This window comes from Xenopus laevis, chromosome 2S, assembly GCF_017654675.1.
Source record: "Xenopus laevis strain J_2021 chromosome 2S, Xenopus_laevis_v10.1, whole genome shotgun sequence".
Lineage (NCBI taxonomy): Eukaryota > Metazoa > Chordata > Amphibia > Anura > Pipidae > Xenopus > Xenopus laevis.
Genome location: NC_054374.1, coordinates 108,350,474 through 108,371,925, shown reverse-complemented (window position 1 = coordinate 108,371,925; position 21,452 = coordinate 108,350,474). Strand labels below are relative to the sequence as shown.

Below are 21,452 nucleotides of genomic sequence, written 5' to 3'. Positions count from 1 at the left end.
CAACTTATACACTACTACAGCGATGGATACGGATTACGTAAAATATATTATGGCTGCTTGAAAAAAGTCACTCCGGTGTTTTTTCTGGAGACGGTAATATTATGGATATTTAGACAGAATGTGAACAAGGTCACACAGCTAGATGGCAGTTGGTTGAATAACACACTGGGCAAAAAATGCCTACAGGGCAAATAATGCCTAAAAGGTCAACTTATACACTACTACAGCGGTAGTAAAATAAAAAAAAGTAAAATAAAAAAAAAATGAATATTAAAAAAAAAAATTAAAGTTGGTGCTGCTGAACTACTAGGAGCAGCAGATTAGCACACCAGTCCCACTCCCCAACACTGCTAGACTAATAGCACTGGGCTCTTATAGTAGTAGTAGTAGTAGTAGTAAAACAACAAAAAAATAAATAAAAGCAGTCCTTACAAGGACTACTGTTATTGCAGCAGTCAGCAGATGAGATCAGAAGCAGGACAGCTGCCCACTGCAGCTACATACAGAGCACTGCAGTAGAAGGTAGATTACTAGCCAGCAAAGCTACCTAAGCTTAAATGTCCCTCAAACCCCTGCAGACTTCTGTCCCTCCAATAACAGAGCAGTATCAAAACGATTACTAGCCAGCAAACTTTAAACTGTCCCTGAAATCACTAACAGGCAGCAGCTCTCTCCCTACACTATCTCTTCAGCACACACAGGCAGAGTGAAAAAACGCTGCAGGGCTTCGGTTTTTATAGGGAAGGGGAGTGGTCCAGGGGAGAGCTTCCTGATTGGCTGCCATGTACCTGCTGGTCTGGGGTGAGAGGGCAAAAAAAAGCGCCAACAATGGCGAACCCAAAATGGCGAACGTCGCGCGACGTTCGCGAACTTCCGGCGAGCGCGAACACCCGATGTTCGCGCGAACAAGTTCGCCGGCGAACAGTTCGCGCCATCTCTACTGGGCAATCTTAGCATCCTGAATAGAAATGCATGGCTTAAAAAAGGGGTTTGTTCACTTACTGTAATATCATTTGAAGAAATCTTTTCTCAGACAGAGAAGCCATATAGAACATGAACAGAATGATTTCATAACTGTCCAGTGCAATTTTAATTTTTAAGAAAGAGGTACCTTACTGTGCATTGCTAAGCCACTGCTCCTTCAAGTCACATGGCCCTATTTGGTTGTAAATTGTTTTAGGATTGAAATGTTCCTTCCTATTTTATCACTGTTATCAAGTGACTCCTCTGTTTTGAGTTTACATGACTGGGAATTTGCCATTCTCATTTTTCTCTGCTGCAGTAGGTTCTCCGTAGTGGTGTCAGTAAACTTCTGTCAATAGATAATGAATTCAGAGAACATAGATACTGTATCTAAATACATGCTTGTGTTCCTGTATTTTATTTGTTGGTTCAAGTAGTTTTCATTATCAATTATCCATGCAGCAAATTAATAAATGTATACTACCATTTGTTTTTTAACAAGCCCCTGGAATTCTCATATTGCCACTACCTGCACCTCTATCCTAGGGGGCAGCCACTTTGTAAGAGTAGGTGGAAACTTTACTATGAGGGACTGGGGAAGATTAATTGGACATAATAGATTTGTACCAGTGACAAAGTTTTATATCTTTTTTTACCTTTATATTATCTGTACCACATACTAAGAAGGCAGTGAGGTAAGGTTGAAACATGGCTTGGAAATCAGTGTAGCACATATGGCTTTGAGTTTTTTAGAAAACCTTTTCCATAGACTGACTGCACCTCAATGATTATGCTTCAGCTATACTGGGGATATGATGACTATAATGTTGGATAATACTTTAAACTAAATGTGTTGGGGATATGGAGAAGTCCCATGGAAGCTAGATATGAAGATTTGGGTATAGTAGGGGAAAAGGGGTGGGAAGGTACATGGGAATATTTTAAATTTCACCAAGGGCTTGAGGTCATACAGTATAAATACCATATACAAAATGGAACAAGTGTTTACTAGTGCTAGAAGCTTAGTTGGTAAAATGGGAGAGCAGGAGTTAAAGGACAAGAAAAGGTATATTGACTGGAGGTGCCAAAATATTAGATAGTCCCCAGTGATTATGATTGATTACCTAAGATTCCAAATAGGTACTCCTTTTTGATGATAATTGCAATCTTTATAAACTTGTGGTCCTGGCCTGGGTGTGCATGTGCAGTAGAATTAATGCCAGACTTTTTCACTCTATTGCTCATTGCACCTCTCTATTGCACCTGGACCACACCATATACAAGAATCCATAGTAGTACCCCAGATCTGTGCAGTTTTTAGCAAACAGGAGTACCAAACCAGGCTACTGTTGGCAAAGTCCACTGCATCTTCATCTTCTTGGATCTTCTCTACAGTCTAATTTGGGTGTGTATGGGCTGTAGAGTGCAAAGCCAAACTTAGAATTAAAAACCCTTTTTAGAAAAACAGTAACACATCTCCAACAGGCCAGCCCCTGGATCACCATTTTATTATATGTAATAATACTGTAATTTCTAATTTGTTAAAACTAGTTCAACTCATCGCTAGTGTTACTGATACTAAGGGGCCCATTCACTAAGCTCGAATGAAGGAATAGAGGAAAATAGAGGAAAAATTGTTGAATTTCGAATGTTTTTTTGGCTACTTCGATCTTCGACTACGACCTTCGACTTCGAATCGAACGGTTCGAACTAAAAATCATTCGAATATTCGACCATTCGATAGTCTAAGTACTGTCTCTTTAAAAAAAACTTCGACCCCCTAGTTCGCCACCTAAAACCTACCGAGCCCAATGTTAGCCTATGGGGAAGGTCCCCATAGGCTTTACAAGGTTTTTCTGATTGAAGGATAATCCTTCGATCGATGGATTAAAATCTTTCGATTCTTCGATCGAACGAATTGCGCGAAATCCTTCGACTTCGATATTCGAAGTCGAAGGATTTCAATTCGGCAGTCAAATATCGAGGGTTAATTAACCCTCAATATTCGACCCTAGGTAAATGTGCCCCTAAATGTGCCTCTATAAACGTTTAAAAAATAAACACTGCAATCAGTAATCAGCATTGATGAATCAAATGACATGACAATTCAAAAGTAGGATGATGAGTTCTTATATAGTGAAAAGAGCTACTATCCACAAGTATATGTGTTATGGCAGAGCTATTTAAGAGAATACTATTTACAATGCTAATGGGGCTTGAAAGATTACTCGTATACTGTATCTTAAGGCACCAGTTTTAGTGCATTAATTAACTTTTTAATTAACAAAACAGAATGCATTCAAATTATTTTATCTTACCATGACTATGAACATATGGTTCCTTTATACAGTATTTCAATGTCAGCAGCATGATGAATGTGGCCTTGGTGCGATCATTACTTCTTGATATTTGTTTCTCAAAGTATTTTACCAAAGGTAAACTGAAAACTAAATTCTAGAAAGTGTTCCATTTTTAAGAATGCATTCAGTTGGAGTGTATTCACTTCTGATGAACTGCTTTGACTAAAATGCAATGGCATAATCATTAACATCTATTTAAGACAATTGGGGTAAAGAGCATGCGATTGAGAAAGATGTCATTTGGCCAGTCACACCAGAGTTGCACAATACTGCAACTTTGTCCTGATTGGGCATGGTATTTACCCACTACATTCATCTTTAACAGAAATCAAAGCATGCAAGTGCAATCCAAGCATTCATATCACTACAGAGTGTCTGACTTGGTTATCACATGGTAAAGCCTGTCAAGTTCAACTGTGTTTTCCCCTTTTCTTTCATTGCACATTTTATTGTGAACACATTAAAGATGTGTGGTTTTGTATTTTTCACATGTCTGACATTTTGCCTAGGTTCCTAACCATCTCCTGGGTATGATAATGTACATCAGTGAGTTTCCACAAGAAAACACAAATAGTAGAAATGTTATAGATGACATACACTAGATAAATAAAAAGTTCTTGGAAATGTTTTATGCTGAAATCCTCATATACTATACTTAAATTTAACATACCTTTTATACCAGACTTTCTGTTATTTCTATCCTTTACTTGTAGCTACAGCATATCAATCTACAGTACCTTTCTCATTCCCTTTAACTAAACTTTAATTCACATGTTAAATCAGTTTGTACCAGTGACCACTTGGCGGAACCTTTCCTTGGACTAGAAGTCTTGTTTACCTCATTATGTCCATCTGCAGTCAATCTGTTATGACACAGAGGAGCCAGATTTAGAACACTGAGTAAAATGTATCTTCAGATTTCATTTAACATTGCTCTATGGGCAACAATTGAGTATTTAATTGAATAAATCGTAAAAAAATCCTATTTACAAAAATGTAAATAATTTACATGTTAGATGGTTTTCGTTCTTTTGAGGGGGGGGGATGTTATTCAGTACTTTTATTTGGAATTTAAACTGTTGTATATATATGGCCCCTATATGGCCCCAATCCAACAACCAAGCAATAGTTTGAATGACAAACTAGAAGAATAATTATAATATATCATATCAAGAGTTAATTGCAGGATTAATTTCCCCTTTTAGTATATGATCACGATTCCCAAATACTCACCCTCTCGAAAGCTGGAGATACGTTCATCATTAATAATGATTATAAAAACCACAGGAGAAGGTTTTCCAGTTGGTTTCTGAAATACCCAGGACAAAAGAAAATGAATAGCACTGTGAAACGTGTTTGTTTTTTCCCTGATTGTTATCACATTTTGCTTTTTCTAATCTAGATACATCAACTACATCAATTTGTAAAAGTAGCCTATAATTGTATAATTCCATTTATAAAAGTAGCAATCAAATCAAATCATCTACCAGTGTATAAGGCTTAAAACTGTCACCTATAAATGTAGTGATTTTTTTTTTTTGCGAAATTATCTTTTTACAGATATTTTCTCAGGTTCTCCCCTTTTGCTTCAACCTTTGCTACATACATATTCTTTTTAGCAGTATAATCAGGACAGAAATGGGTAATTCAGGGTGATCTTACGGTATGTCATGTGGCCTTCCCTAGTCAAAAATGATAGCAGTAGTTACCACTTAGCATGCTTTCTACATTCAAGTGCAGAAAATAGCCTGTAGGAATTTGTAATCCCCATTAATGATTCTATACATTTATACAGTACAGGTATGGGACTTGTTATCCAGAATGCTCGGGACCTGGGGTTTTCAAGATAACTAATCTTTCTGTTATTTGGATCTTCATACCTTAACTCTGCTAGCAAATTATGTAAACATTAAATAAACCCAATAATCTGGTTTTGATTCCAATAAGGATTAATTATATCTTAGTTTGGATAAAATACAAGGTACTGTTCTATTAATACAGAGAAAAAGAAAATAATTTTTAAAAATTTAGATTATCTTTTTATAATGACGTCTATGGGAGACAGCCTTTCTGTAATTTGGGGCATTCGGATAATGGATCCCATACCTGTATATACTTTGAAAATGCAAATTCATTAAACAGTTTGCTAATGAATTCAGATTTCTGGAAATTCTCTGCACATTTATTTCCCACCCCAAATACCAACCTGCATTGTTGTTCTTTTACATAGTAACATAGTAAGTTAGGTTGAAAAAGGACACATGTCCATCAAGTTCAACCTTTTGACTTTTTTTCTGCTAGTTGATCCAGAGGAAGGCAAAAAACCCCACCTGAAGCCTCTCCAATTTGCCTCAGAGGGGGAAAAAATTCCTTCCTGACTCCAAAATGGCATCGGACTAGTCCCTGGATCAACTTGGACTATGAGCTATCTCCCATAACCCTGTATTCTCTCACTTGCTAAAAAGCTATCCAACCCCTTCTTAAAGCTATCTAATGTATCAGCCTGTACAACTGATTCAGGGAGAGAATTCCACATCTTCACAGCTCTCACTGTAAAAAACCCCTTCCGAATATTTAGGCGGAAACTCTTCTTTTTTCTAATCGAAATGGGTGACCTTGTGTCAGCTGGATAAAATAAAGCATTTGAGAGATTATTATATGATCCCCTTATATATTTATACATAATTATCATAACACCCCTTAAGCATGAACATCCCCAATTTGGCCAGTCTTTCTTCATAGCTAAGATTTTCCATAACTTTTACCAGCTTAGTTGCCCTTTCTCTAATACAATAATGTCCTGTTTGAGAGATGGAGACCAAAACTGTACAGTATATTCTAGATGGGGCCGTACCAGTGCTCTATAAAGTAGAAGAATGACCCCCTCCTCCCGTGACTCTATGCCCCTTTTAATACAGCTCAATATCTTATTTGCCCTTGATGCTGCTGACTGGCATTGCTTGCTACAGCCAAGTTTATCATCTACAAGGACTCCAAGGTTCTTTTCCATAATGGATTTGGCTAGTGCAGTCCCATTAAGGTTATAAGTGGCTTGGATATTTTTACATCCCAGGTGCATGACTTTACATTTATCAACATTGAATCTCATTTGCCACTTAGCTGCCCAGATTGCCAGTTTGTCAAGATCCTGTTGCAAGGATGTCACATCCTGGATGGAATTAATTGGGCTGGATAGTTTCATGTCATCTGCAAACACTGACACATTACTTACAATACCCTCCCCTAAATCATTGATACAACTAAAGGAATAAATGCGGCTCACCAAAAGTCCTTGTTGGTTTAATTCCACGGGTAATCCTGTGTTCTATATCTCAAATCCATGTATCAGAAATGCAAATTGTTGTGGAACAAATCCAAGGCAGCAAACTTGACTGCAATATTCTTTATTGGGAAGCAGAGTTACACAATATGTTTCGGGCTATACCCTTTGTCAAGTGTGAGTAAGTCATTAAATAAAAGTGGACCCAATACAGAGCCCTGAGGGACCCCACTAGGAACCTTACTCCAAGTCGAGAATGTTCCATTAACAACCACCCTCTGTACCCGATCCTGTAGCCAGTTTCCTATCCATGTGCAAACGACTTCATTAAGCCCAATAGACCTTAGTTTAGAAAGCAGTCGTTTGTGGGGCACGGTATAATACATTTTGGCAAAATCCAAATAGATCACTGCCCCCCCCCCACTATCCAGCATCTTACTTACCTCATCATAAAAAACAATCAAACTTGTCTGACATGACCTATCCTTCATGAAGCCATGCTGATTGCTGCTCATAATGTCATTCACTAGGACAAAATTTTGAATGTGATCCCTTAACAAGCCTTCAAATAATTTGCCCACCACAGATGTCAAACTTACAGGCCTATCATTGCCAGGCAAATTATATAAACAACTGAATTTGTATCAAGCAACTGACAGAAATGGTAACTGCTAAACACGATATATAATCAGTTTTTGTATAATCACATTTCAGGGTTGCAAAGATGCAACCAGGATGGAGTACAATACACAATGGAATGCCTCTGTGAAAATCCTTGCACTATTATAAAGGGGAATATCTAAAGCCACGTGATTCAATATTTAAACACCAGTCATTGGCCACCAAAGGTTCTTACTAAAAATTTCAAACTACCAGTGTTACCCACTGTGGCCTCTTAATACATGGTCTAAACTTAAGCTTCACACAGTATTCAAGCTAATCCTTAGCCCAAGTCACTCTTAAACTGACATGGGTGGTCCAGATCCAGCAGCCTGTGATTTCAAGAAGAACGTCACATTTCAGCTGGTGCATGCCTCTAAAAAATTAATTTTCTTTTGTTTGTTTTTCTGATAGGGTACAATGTATGCCAATATGGCAAAACAGGCTCAGAACTAAAATCCTAGTTTGATACTTGCCATTATTTCTGTAAACATTGCTGTTTTTATCCAATTATCCTTATTCATGAGGTATTTCTTTGGTGGTTTAGGGTGACCATTTATGGTATTTAATAATTAGTTTGAGACGTTTGTCCAATTTCTGACAAACCCGATGTTGCATGTATTGACTGTGTTGGTTCAAAATCCCATTATATTTCAATTATTCTGCCCACACAGACAATGGAGTCTTCCAGTGCCACTGACCTCATGAATTTTCCACTTCCACAACAGGAAGTGACAACGGCTGCATCATCTTGTTTATAGATTTACTTGTTCAGGCAATCATCATCTACATAAGTGATATACAAATCGATGAGATCTGTCCAGGAATAGCTGTTGAGCTCACTTTATATGCATTGGAAAATTGCTTTACATCTATACAAAAAACAAATAAAAGCAAAAAACATTTTATTTTTTCAGGTAATTCATCAGTTACGCTTATCGAAGAATGAAAGTGCTGCATTACAAGAACTAATGGATTGGAGAAGAAAACTTTGTGAAGGGAATGGGGAGTGGCAAACTGAACAGATAAATTCTGCTCCTTCCCACTCATCTTAAAATACTATTGGTCTCTGTCTTTAACCACAAATTTAAGCACAGAAAAGTGTGTCCAGCTGTTCCATTAATAGCTAGCAAGAGAAACTCTGTTATGGCTTTCTCTACATCTTGGAATGTTTGTTTGTTTTCATACTATGTCAGAAAACCGAAAGCATGAGTAATTAGGTTGTCTGTGTGATAATATGTATGTGTAATTTTTGTTTTTAATACACTCTGCAAACATTTACTGTATGTTCCATTATTCTGGTATGACCACTGCTTCCCCTGAAATTATTATTTGAACAGGGGTTAATGGTTCTGCTGTCAAAAAATGTATTGCAAGTGTGTATTTAGCTCTTTTTATAATCATCTCCTTATGGTTACACTGCACAGTTAGTGAGCAAAAAAACTCCTTATGTACATTCCAAATGGTGCCAAGATTATACCAGAGTGACATTATTTTGATATTACCCATTGATTCTATCAGTTGTGATTCTTTTCGTGATCATTATTGTAAATGAATAAATAATGCCAGCTAGAGTAGCAACATATAAAGTATAGGTTTAATTATAAAAAAAAAACTGATATGAAATTGTTTTATAAAAAAAAAATCGGTCAACTTTATAAAATGACCATCAGCCCATTGTAAGTAAAATAAAATAGGTTTACTTCCTTGACTTCAGAAAAGACTCTTATCTATGTATTAAAAGCAAAGCACAAAATATTATCAACCACGGGAGGTAACTTAGAGGAGAAGCTATGCTAGAATGAAATAAAATGTTTTCTTACTTCCTCTTCTGCAAAAATAATAATGGAATTGATCATGGAATTGCCAATAAAGGCAAATGTTCACTATGTAATTGTGTGATTTTAAAGGAAACAGGCACCATGTATTACTTAAAGTAGAAAAACTGTTCGTAGCATTACTACTTATAAACTCTATATATAAATAAGGTATATTTCTGTTGTGGAGTTGTGTAAAACAGTTAAAAAGAGAGCCAACCTTATATATAAATATTTGACAATATTTGGTGCTAAAATGCATGGTTGAGTGAGTGACATAGTTGGGTTACCATGGTAATGTTCATACTACGTTTACCAGCACATTTTTTATGTGGCATCAATAAGAGATTTACTTTGCACTGTGTAATGGGAATACAACTGATACACTAAATCATGCTAAATACAAAATCCCAGACTACTGATGGCAACATTAATTCAAAAATTTTTAGGAGAGAATAAAATTTGAATAGCTTAAACTACAAAGTAGATTGTATCTTCTGTTTTCTTCAATAATCCTGATTTCATTGTTCTGGCATACTGCTATAGCCCAAAACTTAATGAAGTTAATGTTTAAGACTGGCAACAATCCAATTGTGCATGGATGTATCAGCGCATCAGGCTGGGTATAATGGCAAGCCATTAAGGATTCTCTATTTTGTGTTGATTTTGAGGCAAATAAGCCGTGTCTAATTTTTGTCCCTAAAACATTATGTTAAAAAACTTTAGGGTGCAGACCACTTTTTGTTAATATGAAGTTATCTTTTTCACATTGTACAAAAACCCTTATGTTCTCTGTAAGGGGGTTATTTATTAAAGTCCGAATGTCACAAACCGAAAAATTTGAGTTTTCTTTTTACTATAAAATCCAAATTTTTAGTGGAAAAAAAAAACCTTGAGGATGGAAAAAGTCAGAACACGAAAATCCTGCATGTCAGACCTGCCAAGGTTGTATACAAGTCAATGGAAGAAGTCCCTATCCTATTTGGAAGTTTATTTGGTCTGCGCTGAAATTAGCACGCAAATTCGACTACTGTTCCTTTAACATGCACCTACAGTACCAGGTATTTTTGTCAGACTTCGTAAAGGTCTCTGGTTAAAACATGTTACCCAATAATGCATTGTATTTTAAAGGTTACTGTTGAGGTGCCTGCAGCTTACTTTTGTACAATTCTGTTTGCTTATAACCTGTATATAAATTTAAAAAAAAAAATGTGTCTTTTATTCCACTAATAAGCACAATTAAGAATAAACAGTTTGCAGTTTCAGTAAGATGCATCTGGGGAGGCTTAAATAAGCATTCATACAACTCTTTTCATATTTTTAAAGACCCTATCTAACATTTTATTGTGAGCCAAGGAAACGTGTAAATGTGATCAAATAAACAGTTTACTGTACCAGCTGAATTACCAAGGATTCCTAGAAGCTATTGCATTCTTTTGTTTATACGGATACCTGGAAAGTGCTGGGCTGTATTATTGTTGTTCTATGCATCCACACACGTTGACCATTTAAGACTAAAGCCATCTACTCCTTAAATAAAGAGACTTCTCCTTTTCATTGTGCAAGAGCTTATTTCTTAATGTATTTCTTTTGATTTCACGAAATATAAAGGCAGAACTTTTACCCCCCAAAAATTATTTATTTATTTAAATTATATAAATAAATACATTTAAATTATATAAATTTATTTAAATTTTATTAACAAAAATTGCAAATGCTTTTGATGACCAGCTCTGCAAACAAAAGGCATTTGCATGAGTTGAGAATGACATTTGTATGTCTGTTATTGTATTAAATACACATTTATATAAGAAATGGGATTTCAAATTGTATCATAGTATGAAGTAACAGTGGTGGTCACAGGGTATAAGTAGAGTATTGGACTGGTCCACCAGATCCAGCATCTCAACCCTTCACTAACTCCGTTTCAGCTCCCCCCCACACCCCAGTGCATACCTCCCATACCACCACATACCTTCAGTAGGGATTGGCGAATTTATTCGGCAGGCGCAAATTCGCGGCGAATTTGCTGCCAGCGAATAAATTTGCGAAACGCCCGCGAAAATTCGGCAGAAAAATTTGGCGGCGTCAAAAAAACTTTTCGCCGGCGTCGGAAAAAAACCGACGCAGGCGTCAAAAACGGGCGCCAGCGTCAAAAAACGGGCGCCGACATCAAAGAAAGGGCACCGGCATCAAAAAGGAGACGCCGGCGCCGTATTGCGAATTTTTCGCCGTTTTGCGAATTTCGCACGAATTTCGCAAATTTTTCGGCGAAGCGAAATGGCGCAAATTCGTCCATCACTAACCTTCAGCCCTTTTGCAGCCACTGCAAAAGGATAGGGGGAGCCCACCATGTTTTCTCCTGGTGCCCTGCCAGCCCAGTCCGACTCTGCATCAGTGCACAGGAATTCAGGTTCCTTTGCTATGACCCAGAGTACAGTGAAAACACTTGTTCCTTCACTGTCATGTAGCAAAATTTAAGATAACATTACTATTTACAAGTTGCATTCAATATGAGCTTTACTGGCATACTTTTCTATGACTGCAAATTCATTTAAATGTCAGGTTGAGGTGCCGAAAATGTTTTAAATATGTTTTTGTGTGACAGTCATGGACTGTTGTCCCACTGTGATCCCTAAAGTTTTGGCCCTCCATCAGAAAGCTTATTTTTTATGTAAAAATTTTTCATGTAAAAATGAGAGTAGGTAAATAGATAGACTCTGCAAAATAAAAATTGTTTTCAATATAATTAGCTAGAGATATATGTATGGCATTAAAGACTGGAGTGAACAGATGTCTAACGCCAGAACATTACTTCCTACATTACTAAACAGTCAGTAACCAATCAGTGATTTGAATGGGGCCATATGGAACATATCTGTTCAATTAGTTTGCTTTCGAATCTGACCTGCATGATCAGGATTAAAAGCAAATTAATGGAACAGTTATGTCCAATTTGGCCCCCTTCAAGTCGCTGACTAACTAAGGTTAGAGGGATGAAAAGGAAGAAGAAGTATTCTTCTTTAGACATCTGTTCATTCAAGCCTTTATAGATTACTAACTAAATTAGAAACTTTTTTTTTTTTGCACAGCATCTATGTACTTAGTTTTATTTTTAATCTGTACTGTTCCTTTAAGAATACAATTTGTGGGAGGGTGTTGTAGAGGGGTGATCTCTACATTGCTTCTCTACTTCTCAGGCTTGGATCTGGAACTTTAACAGAAGCATTGGATGGGGGAACAGGGGTGTCCAGGATTGGTGTCTAGCCATATGCAATGGCAGAAACTGTAAATTCTTCATAAATGAACATTAGGAAGTTCACAAAACAAGTGACTGATGAATTGCTAAAGAACTGCATATTTTTCCGTGCATTTCTTTTAAAGCTTAATTTATTTTCAGATTCAGCTACAGATTCTAGTTACTAAAGAACAGAATAAGTGATTGAAACAACTAAAACTACATGTAAAAAAGTAATCTGCGCACAGTCTATAAACATCTTCAAATATGTCACAAATCGTAGTCATTCACTACAGTTCAAAGTGAATATTAAACAGATTTCAAGTAAGTCTCAATTTTGCCTAATTACATTCTCTTGGTTCTGGCTTCATAAGATTGTTCTTCACTAGTGATGGGCGAATGAATTAGCCTGGCGCAAATTCGCTGTGAATTTCTGCGTGCCGCCAGATAAATTTACGAAACTCCCGCCCATTGACTTTAACGCGGCTTCAAAATTGACGCAGGTGTCGGTTACGAATTTTTCGCCGTTTCGCGAATTTCGAAATTTTTCGGTGAAGCGAATCGGGAGAAATATGCTCATCACTGCTCTTACACTCAAATAACATTGCATGACAGCCCAAAACATGACAGCCCAAAACATGACAGCCCAAAAAGTGAATTCTAATAGCTGACGTCCTCTCTCAGCAAACCCTGTGCTGCTTGTCTTAATTTTTTTAATATGCCGTACTAATGCATATTTTGTTAAAGTGGTTTAGTTTAGACACATAGATTTGGGAAAATGACCAAAGTCACAAAACACCAGGTTCAGGGGTTTGATGCCACTCCTACTAAATATATCCTAAGGCAGTAGTGCAAAGCTCATACACTGGACATTCAGGGAATGCAGACTAGAATAGGACACAAATGATGCATAGAATATAATTTGCAGCACAAACTCATCATCTGAATTTGTTATACTACGCTAGTAACTAATTATTCATTAGTTAAAAATCATAATTAAACATTTTTCATTTTCAGTAGGAGTATCCCTTTAAGATGTTTATTGTAGGAATGCCTAACTGTAGTTTTAAACTTAGTACTACAAAGTCAAGATCTCAAATTCCTTTTATTAAACTGAACAAATAGGATCATTTGCAGCACACAATCAAAGCAGTCTGAAGCTTTACAATATGTTCTTTATGCCAGAAGAAAACAGAACATAACATAGTGCTTTGTCACTGTTTTTCTATTATTATCTTGGAATTTTTCCATGAGCATAAGAGTACAAGAAAATATTTTGTTCCTAACGATCACAAAAAGGATTGTATTTTTTTTTTTAAATTCTAGTGTAGCAAAATAGCACAGAGAGAGTTCAGAACTTTCCATCCCTTTTAAGAACATATTTATTGCATTCAGTTTGCTGAGATAAAACAATAAACTAGGGTATTTGTTTTCCTTTTAGCAGATGCTTTACATAGGATTGGTTTAAAAAAATGCACAGATAATGTTAAATACTATTTATATCAGTTAAGAATCCATGCACTGACTGCATTTTTTAAAATCAAATGTAAGCATTTTACTGCACGTATTAGCCACATTCAATTAATTGCATGACCTAAAAAATACAATTACAAGCAAAGACTGGTTTGACATATGGTAAAACATTAGGTAGAGTGTGACACACTTTACAAAAATATTCCTGCAAAAGAGGATAATCTTTGGTAATATATTTAAATTGTATTCACTGGCCCAGAAGTTATACAGGGGTGACCCCCATAGCAGAGGCTGCTACAAGCAGGGATTTCCTGACTGCCTAACTGTCCTACTGTACATTTTAGATCAGATTTATCAAGGGTCAAATTTCGAAGTAATGGGAGTTTTTTTTTTTAACTCCCTTAACTTCGAAATGTAAAGAAAAAAAGACCAACCTAAATTTATTTTAAAAAATCAAAGTTTTTTTCTGAAGATGAATAGTGTAAGGAAAGGTTTCCCTGGTGGTCTAGTGGCGAGTGTTCGGTTCAATTAGTTGTTCCTGGTGCTTTAGTATGTTGAATCCTGGTTGTTTGATCTTCTGTGTATTGACCCTTGTTTTGTCTGACTATCCTGATCTCTCCAATCCTGACCTTTGCCTGCCTGATTTCTCCAACTTCTCCAATCCTGATTCTGCCTGTTTGCGACTATTCTGAACTCTCTAATCCTGACCATTTGCCTGTCGACTGACTATTCTACGCTCTCCAACCCTGAATCTGGCCTGTCTGACAATTCTCAGCTTGTGCTGGCCCGGCCTGCCTGTTCCTGGTGGTGTTCTTCCTTCCAGTATCCTGGTGAGACGATCGTGCCCCTTAGCTCGTCCAGAACCGTTAGCCTAGCTCCTCTCTCAAATAAGACCTGGCGGCATCTGATTAGCCGAGGGCTCCTTCTGAGGTGAAAGGTGGCAGTTAGAGGCAGAAGTGAGAGCTGAGACCAGGGAGCTTAGCTTGGGTTCTGGATATAGGGTGCCGAACGTGACAAAAAGGCTGTATTTGAATCTACTTTGATTTTAAGTTTTTCAAGAACAAAAACAAAAAGAAAAAAGGAGGTCCCCCGTAGGCTAAAACAGTTATTCCCAGGTTTTAGATGGCAATTGGTTGGAGTTTTAAAGGGACAGTACATGATAAATTTCGATATTCGAATAGTCAGAATCCCCTTAAATGACATATGTTCCGAGGTCTATCTCTAGGGCTAGCATCATTTACTGTATTTATAATCTCTTCCTTTTTATGAGTGTGTGGCACTAATATTGATAGTGATTAGACAGTGTGGCCATAAGATTTCAAGACATTTTTTTTTTGAGTAACGAATGCCAGAACTTACTTACAAGGATCTGAAGCTGTGTAAATCTTGGGTTTACATGGCCTAAAATATAACACACCATGATAAGTTTGCTACTTATTTTACACAGCTTTTGGTGAATTTCATAATAATAAATAAGCCCCTTAGGGGGTTATTTACTAAACTCTGAATGCAAAAATCCTGAAAAATTCATGATTTTTCTGTATAAAATTGGACTTTTAAAAAAAATCATGAATTTTTCAGAATTTATTAAACCGCGAGGATGGAAAAGTCAGAATCAGAAAATCCAGCATCTCAGACCTGTCGAAGGTTGCATATAAGTCAATGGGAAAAGTCCCAATGATTTTTTGATGTGCGCTGAGTTTCGTGCAACACCCCGGGCAAAAATCTGAAAAAATTCACAAAATTTGTGAAAATCTGTTTTTTCCCACAAAGAAAATTTTCTGGAAAAAGTAATAATAAATAAGCGCAGGGTCGGACTGGAGCATTGGGGGCTCAACTGGGCTGCAAAACTAAGGGCCCTCCTGGCAGTCACCGGGGGCCGCCTCCCCACTTCCAAACACCGAACCCTCTCCAGCTGCTGCACATATCACATATTATTTACTTCAGGGTCAGCCAATCAGGGTAGGACCTGGTGTCCCGCTGGCCCAGTCCTACCCTGAATAAGTGTAAAAAAAACCCAGAGCGGATTTCATCTGAGTTTGTAGCAGAAAATGTTGAGATAAAATCAGACTTTGATAAATAACCCCCTTAGTCTTTCATGAGTTTTTCTCCTCAACTTTATCCCCTGCTACAAAATGGCCATTGTATGTATTATGAAACGCCACTTTTTAAATTATATTTGACAGAGTTCTAGCATCCATATTAAACAGAAATAAAGTCAAACAAAACTATAGAAAAAAAGTACAAACTTTTTCTAAAATAACTTTGTTCTGTCACTTGCAATTTATAACATGTTGTTATACAGCCAGACAAGTTGTTTTGGTGTCTATTTTCCATACTGCATTCATATATTTAAATGATGTTTTTCAGTACTTTCTGACAATTAAAGGCACAGTCATGAGAAATGGCTTTCTATAAGACATATTTAAAAGGTTTAGTGCAAGGAATTATATTAGCAGGCATAAAGTATATTCTCAAATGATGTCATTTCATCCACAAGCCAATGTACACCCATTTAAACATTAAAACTGGTAACACATAATGAATGTTCTTTTCCTCAAAATTCAGTTATAAGAGTGGAAACTTTTAGGCAATGCTGTTTAATATAGTGAGCCCTTTTGTTTGCGGCATGGCACTGTACAATGTGTCTTAGGTAAAATCATTTTGAGCTATATTACATATTCTTCAAGTTCAAGATCATAAAACTGAAAAAAACATCACAAAACACAGTATAGGCATAGGATCTCTTATCCAGAAACCTGATATCCAGAAAACACAGAAATTGTGGTGGTCATCTCTCATATAGTCCATTTTCAGAAAAGAATTCTATTTTTTAAGCTATATTAAAAATTTTGTAGTGAAACATTACTTTTGGGTTTTTTTTTCATTGTAAAATGTGTTTAAGTAGACTCCCAGTATTGTAAGAGTACCCGGTGGTCTAGTGGGGTGACCGGGATGCACGTCGCCTCCTCTTTTGGGTTTGACACTCAGGATTGAGGCCGTCAGTGAAATTCAAATATTTAAAGGCACAATGTCCTATTTCCAATCGTCCAATGTAGATATATTTTCATAGTTCCAGACTTGTATAAGTCTGATCTAGTCCTTGATTCTTGCTGTATTGCTGCCTGAACCGACGCTAGCCTGTTTGACCACTCTTCTGGATCTCGATCATGTACCACAATACGGTTTGGTTTGACCCCGGCCTGTTTATCCCGACTATGGGGCAAATTCACTAAAGGACGAAGCGCCTAACGGTAGCGTTAATTCGCTAGCGTAGCGCATTTTTGTTAATTCAACGGACGCTGGCGTAAATTCGCTAGTGTTACTTCGCACCCTTACACCTGGTGAATTTGCGCAACGGTCGTAACTACGCAAATTCACTGAAGCGCAAATTTTTCTGAATGCTACCTTTTACGCCAGACTTCCTTCGCCACCTCAGACCAGGTGAAGTGCATAGAGTAGATAGGGATTGCTTCAAAAAAATTTAAAAAAATTTCTAAGTCCCAAAAAACTCTGGCGTTTTTTCTTTTTTTATGGGTGATAGGCTGAAAAAGATCTAAATTTTTTTTGGGGCTACCCTCCTTTCCCCCTACATTTCCTAACTCATGGCACCTTAACTATACAGTGGGCACATGTGTAGGGCAAAATAAAAATGTTATTTGCTGTTTTGAAGGTTTCCCAGGCTTGTGTAGTGATGCTACATATACCTCCATTGTAACTTCAATTTGGCATTAAGCATCACTAGCGTAACTTCGCTTTGCTTGACGAATTAACGGTAGCGCAACTTCGCAACCTTACGTTTCCCCTGAGCGCAACTTCGGATTTTAGTGAATTTGCGCAGCGCTGGCGAAAATACACCTGGCGAAGTGCTGCAAAGCGGACGCTGGCGTAACTACGAATCTTAGTAAATTTGCCCCTATGTTTCTGGTCACTGATTTTGTACCACACTGTCTGGTTGGCATTGACCTTGGCCTTTGTCCCCAACTATGCCTCTGGTCCCTGACTTCACATTGCTCAAGGTTGGGCACCTATTTACAGAGCCATAGTTACATGGGTTAATAAAGCACAATACAGGAAATACATTCAGTTTGCTAAGTTATGGTCATGTCCTGAAGATTAAAAATAATGTAATGAAGAAATGACATCAGTTTTATTTGTAAACCTTGTAAACTTTTAACAAATATTGGGCCTTACAGTCCACTGTGAGGCCCAATAGTATGACAATGCCACCATCATACTTCACTATAAGCATGGACCAACTATATCAAGAGTTCTGAATAAAACTGGCCTCTATGTGAGTGTGGAGTAAAAAAAACATTGTGCCAGGTGCCATCAAGTCTGGTGTTTGTCAGATGTCCACATGACCCAACTTTTTAGTGAGAAAAAGTTTTGTGATCAAAATATACTGTCTTATGACAAAACACAGAGAATGGGACAAGAGTTACTTTTTTTAAAATTAGTTAAACAAAGTTATAATTACAAAATTAGCAACCTGCCAATCCAGTTCCATGCTCAGTGCCTAACTATGACGTGTAGTCCCATCAAACAAAATGTTTACTTCTTTGAGTGCTGCAATCATTGTATTTATTTAACTGTTGGAGTAAAGTGATTATAGGCGTGTGTATATTTAGAAGTAGCTGATAGCCCAACGTATCGTTAAATAAGTATTCATTGGGTGGTTAGAGTTTTCCTGTTTGAAATTTTGTAATTATGTCAATTCAATGAAATGATTGTATAAGCACATTAGAAAGGAGTAAGAAAGCCGATGTCATATTTAGCAATAATTCCTCAAGTAATAAGCAGAATCCTGACGGGGCTTTATTCCCGGAACTACAAAGATCTATGATTATGAAGAACTGAAAATCTAGTGGGACACTGTGACATTCAAGAAATACATAGCACTGGGTTTAATCCTGAGGGACTTGAGAATTAAAAAGTATCCAGTACTGTATATGAAATAACTGATGAGAGCTTTTTAAACAATGGAATAGTATTTAATTGGAATGCTCTGTAAAATGGATGCACATGTTAGTGGAACTTAACCAAAAGGTGACAGGGTTGGACTGGGCCAGTTGGAACCCGGGAAAAAAACAGGTGGGCCCCCGCTCTTTTGGGCCCCGCCGGCCCAGACCTGCTCCCTGCCACCTCTGCCTTGGCGAACGAACATGCAGGGGGAGGTGTGGATGGACTCAGATGGGGCTTTGTTGTATGAGCGAGGGTCGGAGGGGGCCTCTGAGAAAGCAACCCCTGTGGGACCTGGGACCCCCCAGTCTGACCTTGAATACTGATATATTAGAGATACATGAACAAATTTAAGTCACCAGTTTCAGGTATAAGTGATGAACACAGAGTGTATGGGAAATGGGAACAGGATTTAAAAACAACGCTTGATGAAATTGAATCCAAAATATGACCATAAAAATGCCAAAGTTCCAGACAGTAGGGACTAAGAGGAGAATAGGTTATACGTGAGATCAAAGAGGAGACATACAGTACTGTATGAGAAAACGAGGTCTAATTTGAAACATGGAAAGGATGGTAAATGTGTGAGTTTCCTTAGGGATGATACTGAAGGTACTGATTTTAGTCTGTTTCCTCATTGTCCTCCTCTTGTCCCCGTAACTCTCAAGTGCAATGTAACAGGAAGGCAATGGAGTTTTTTTCCAGAGGAAAACAGAGTACTCCAGAGGAGCAGCAGAAAGGAGTAAAAGCCAGGAAAACACAAATGGGACAGTGCAACAGTACATAAATCAATTAGGAGAGGAAGAAAGAGGTGGGGGAAAAAAGGAAACAAACTAAGGGAACACAAAAGCAACAAGAGAAATTTAATGTTCAGTTAGTTCAGTTAATTCAGTCCATTTTTTTATTTTGATGTATTAGAGAGACTAATTGATTTAAATTAAATTTGTTAGGAAATTGATTTTGCACAAGCACTTTTTGAAATAATTAGACACAGGTGTTGATTATATGGATAATTCACCAGGGCAATTACATTTATAGGGGTAATTCCTTGGCAGACAATGGACACATTTGTAAAATGGCGAAGGTGAGAAGTTAATATATTACACTGAACAAAGGGCAGTATTTGAGTTGGAGTCTCCTGGCTAGAGCACTGGTCTCACAGCCTTGACTGCTAGTTTTTATGGGAGGGAGAGACCAAAACATTGGACATCTTGCAGGCTTAATCCTCCCCAATTTGTGGCTTATATTGATGCAGGCCATTGTGGGAACCCTTGAGTTACTGCTACTTCCGAACCAGGGTTAACTCTGGCCTGTATATTCTGTATACTAGTGATGAGCAAAATGTTTTGCCATGTTTCACTGCAAAACAGACACACATAGGGGTAAAAAAAAATTGTCACATGGCAAAAAAAACATTTTGGCTCATAGACTTTAATGCATTTGGCAACATTTTGCTATTTCACAAATTTCTGGCGAAAAGAAACGGTCCAGATTCGCCCATCATTACTGACTACGTTTCTGGTTCCTGATCCTATACTACACTGTCTGATTGGTATTGACTCAGCCTGTTCCATGACTACACTCTCTATTCCCCATCATTCCTGTAGACATTATGGTTCCCTTGTCTGCCCAGAACTCCCTTCTTGGTCCTCTCACTTTAAAACCTGGTGGCATCTGAGTATTGGAGGGCTCCTCTGAAGCAAAAGGCGGTTGTTATAGGCAGAAGCGTGAGCTGAGACCAGGACCTTGGGGTTTGTTCTGGGTTTTGGGATACGTTACATTACAGGATGGTGTCAGAAAGACTTTCTTTTCGGATCGGATGTAAATGCATAAAGAAAAGACTCCATCTGACTTTATCTGATCCAACTTTACAGTCTAGCCTAGGGGGGTCAGATTTTGTAGCATCTGTTGTGCAGTGTTGCATGGTGTTGCATAGAAGATCTGATACAATCTGGCCCTCAAAATTATGAAAAGCGCTCATGGAGTTTTATCCACTATCTATATTTAAAATTGCTTTTCTGCAAATGTATTAACTGTGGCAAATTTATTATTCAGGCAGAAAGAAAAATTACGTTCATTAATTAGCTCAGCAAGATTTCATTAATTAATCCTGAACATTGCATTGCAGACTGCCAGCCCTCTTAGGGAAGGATGCAGTTGTTATACTATATGAAAGATGCTAGAATTTACACATTTGCACGTCTAATCAAATTGTAGTCATTTAATATTATAAGTACCATTATGAAGAGAAATTCAATGCCTACAAATGAATAACTGGCAGTGGCTAGATATAAAAACAGTTTAATAACAGTTTAATAGGGACACATCATATATATATATATATATGGCTGTGGACTTTCTCTTATCATCCAGATTTACTAAAAAATCATAGTGCCTCCTCTAGATCTTTAAAAAAAAAAGTGTAGACATTCTTATTTACAGGATTTTAAAAAAAACTTTCCTCACTTACAATGTGTGTTTAAAAAGTATTTTATAACCTATTACAGCATATTTTCAATAAAGCTCTTAGGTCAACATTCCTGCAACATTTATAGGGTTCTATTTATGAACTGGGTGCTTCTGCTATAAAAATAAAAATGTCTCTGCTGGTGTAATTGTCCAATATACATGGTCCAGTTTGGCACATTATAGTCAGTCTGTTCCTGACCCAGTCTGATGTCATGTCTCTTACTGGTTAT

The 21,452-nt window shown here is 37.3% G+C and overlaps 1 protein-coding gene across 1 annotated transcript in view; it reads left to right on the top strand.

Moving 5' to 3' along the window:
• myo16.S (myosin XVI S homeolog) overlaps window positions 1–9,949 on the top strand; it is a 139,642-nt gene extending 129,693 nt beyond the window's left edge. Inside the window, exon 35 of the mRNA XM_041584256.1 lies at window positions 8,181–9,949. Coding sequence (XP_041440190.1) covers window positions 8,181–8,318 — 138 coding nt within the window. The 3' untranslated portion in view covers window positions 8,319–9,949. The remainder of the gene's footprint in view (window positions 1–8,180) is intronic.
• Window positions 9,950–21,452: the final 11,503 nt, after the last annotated feature.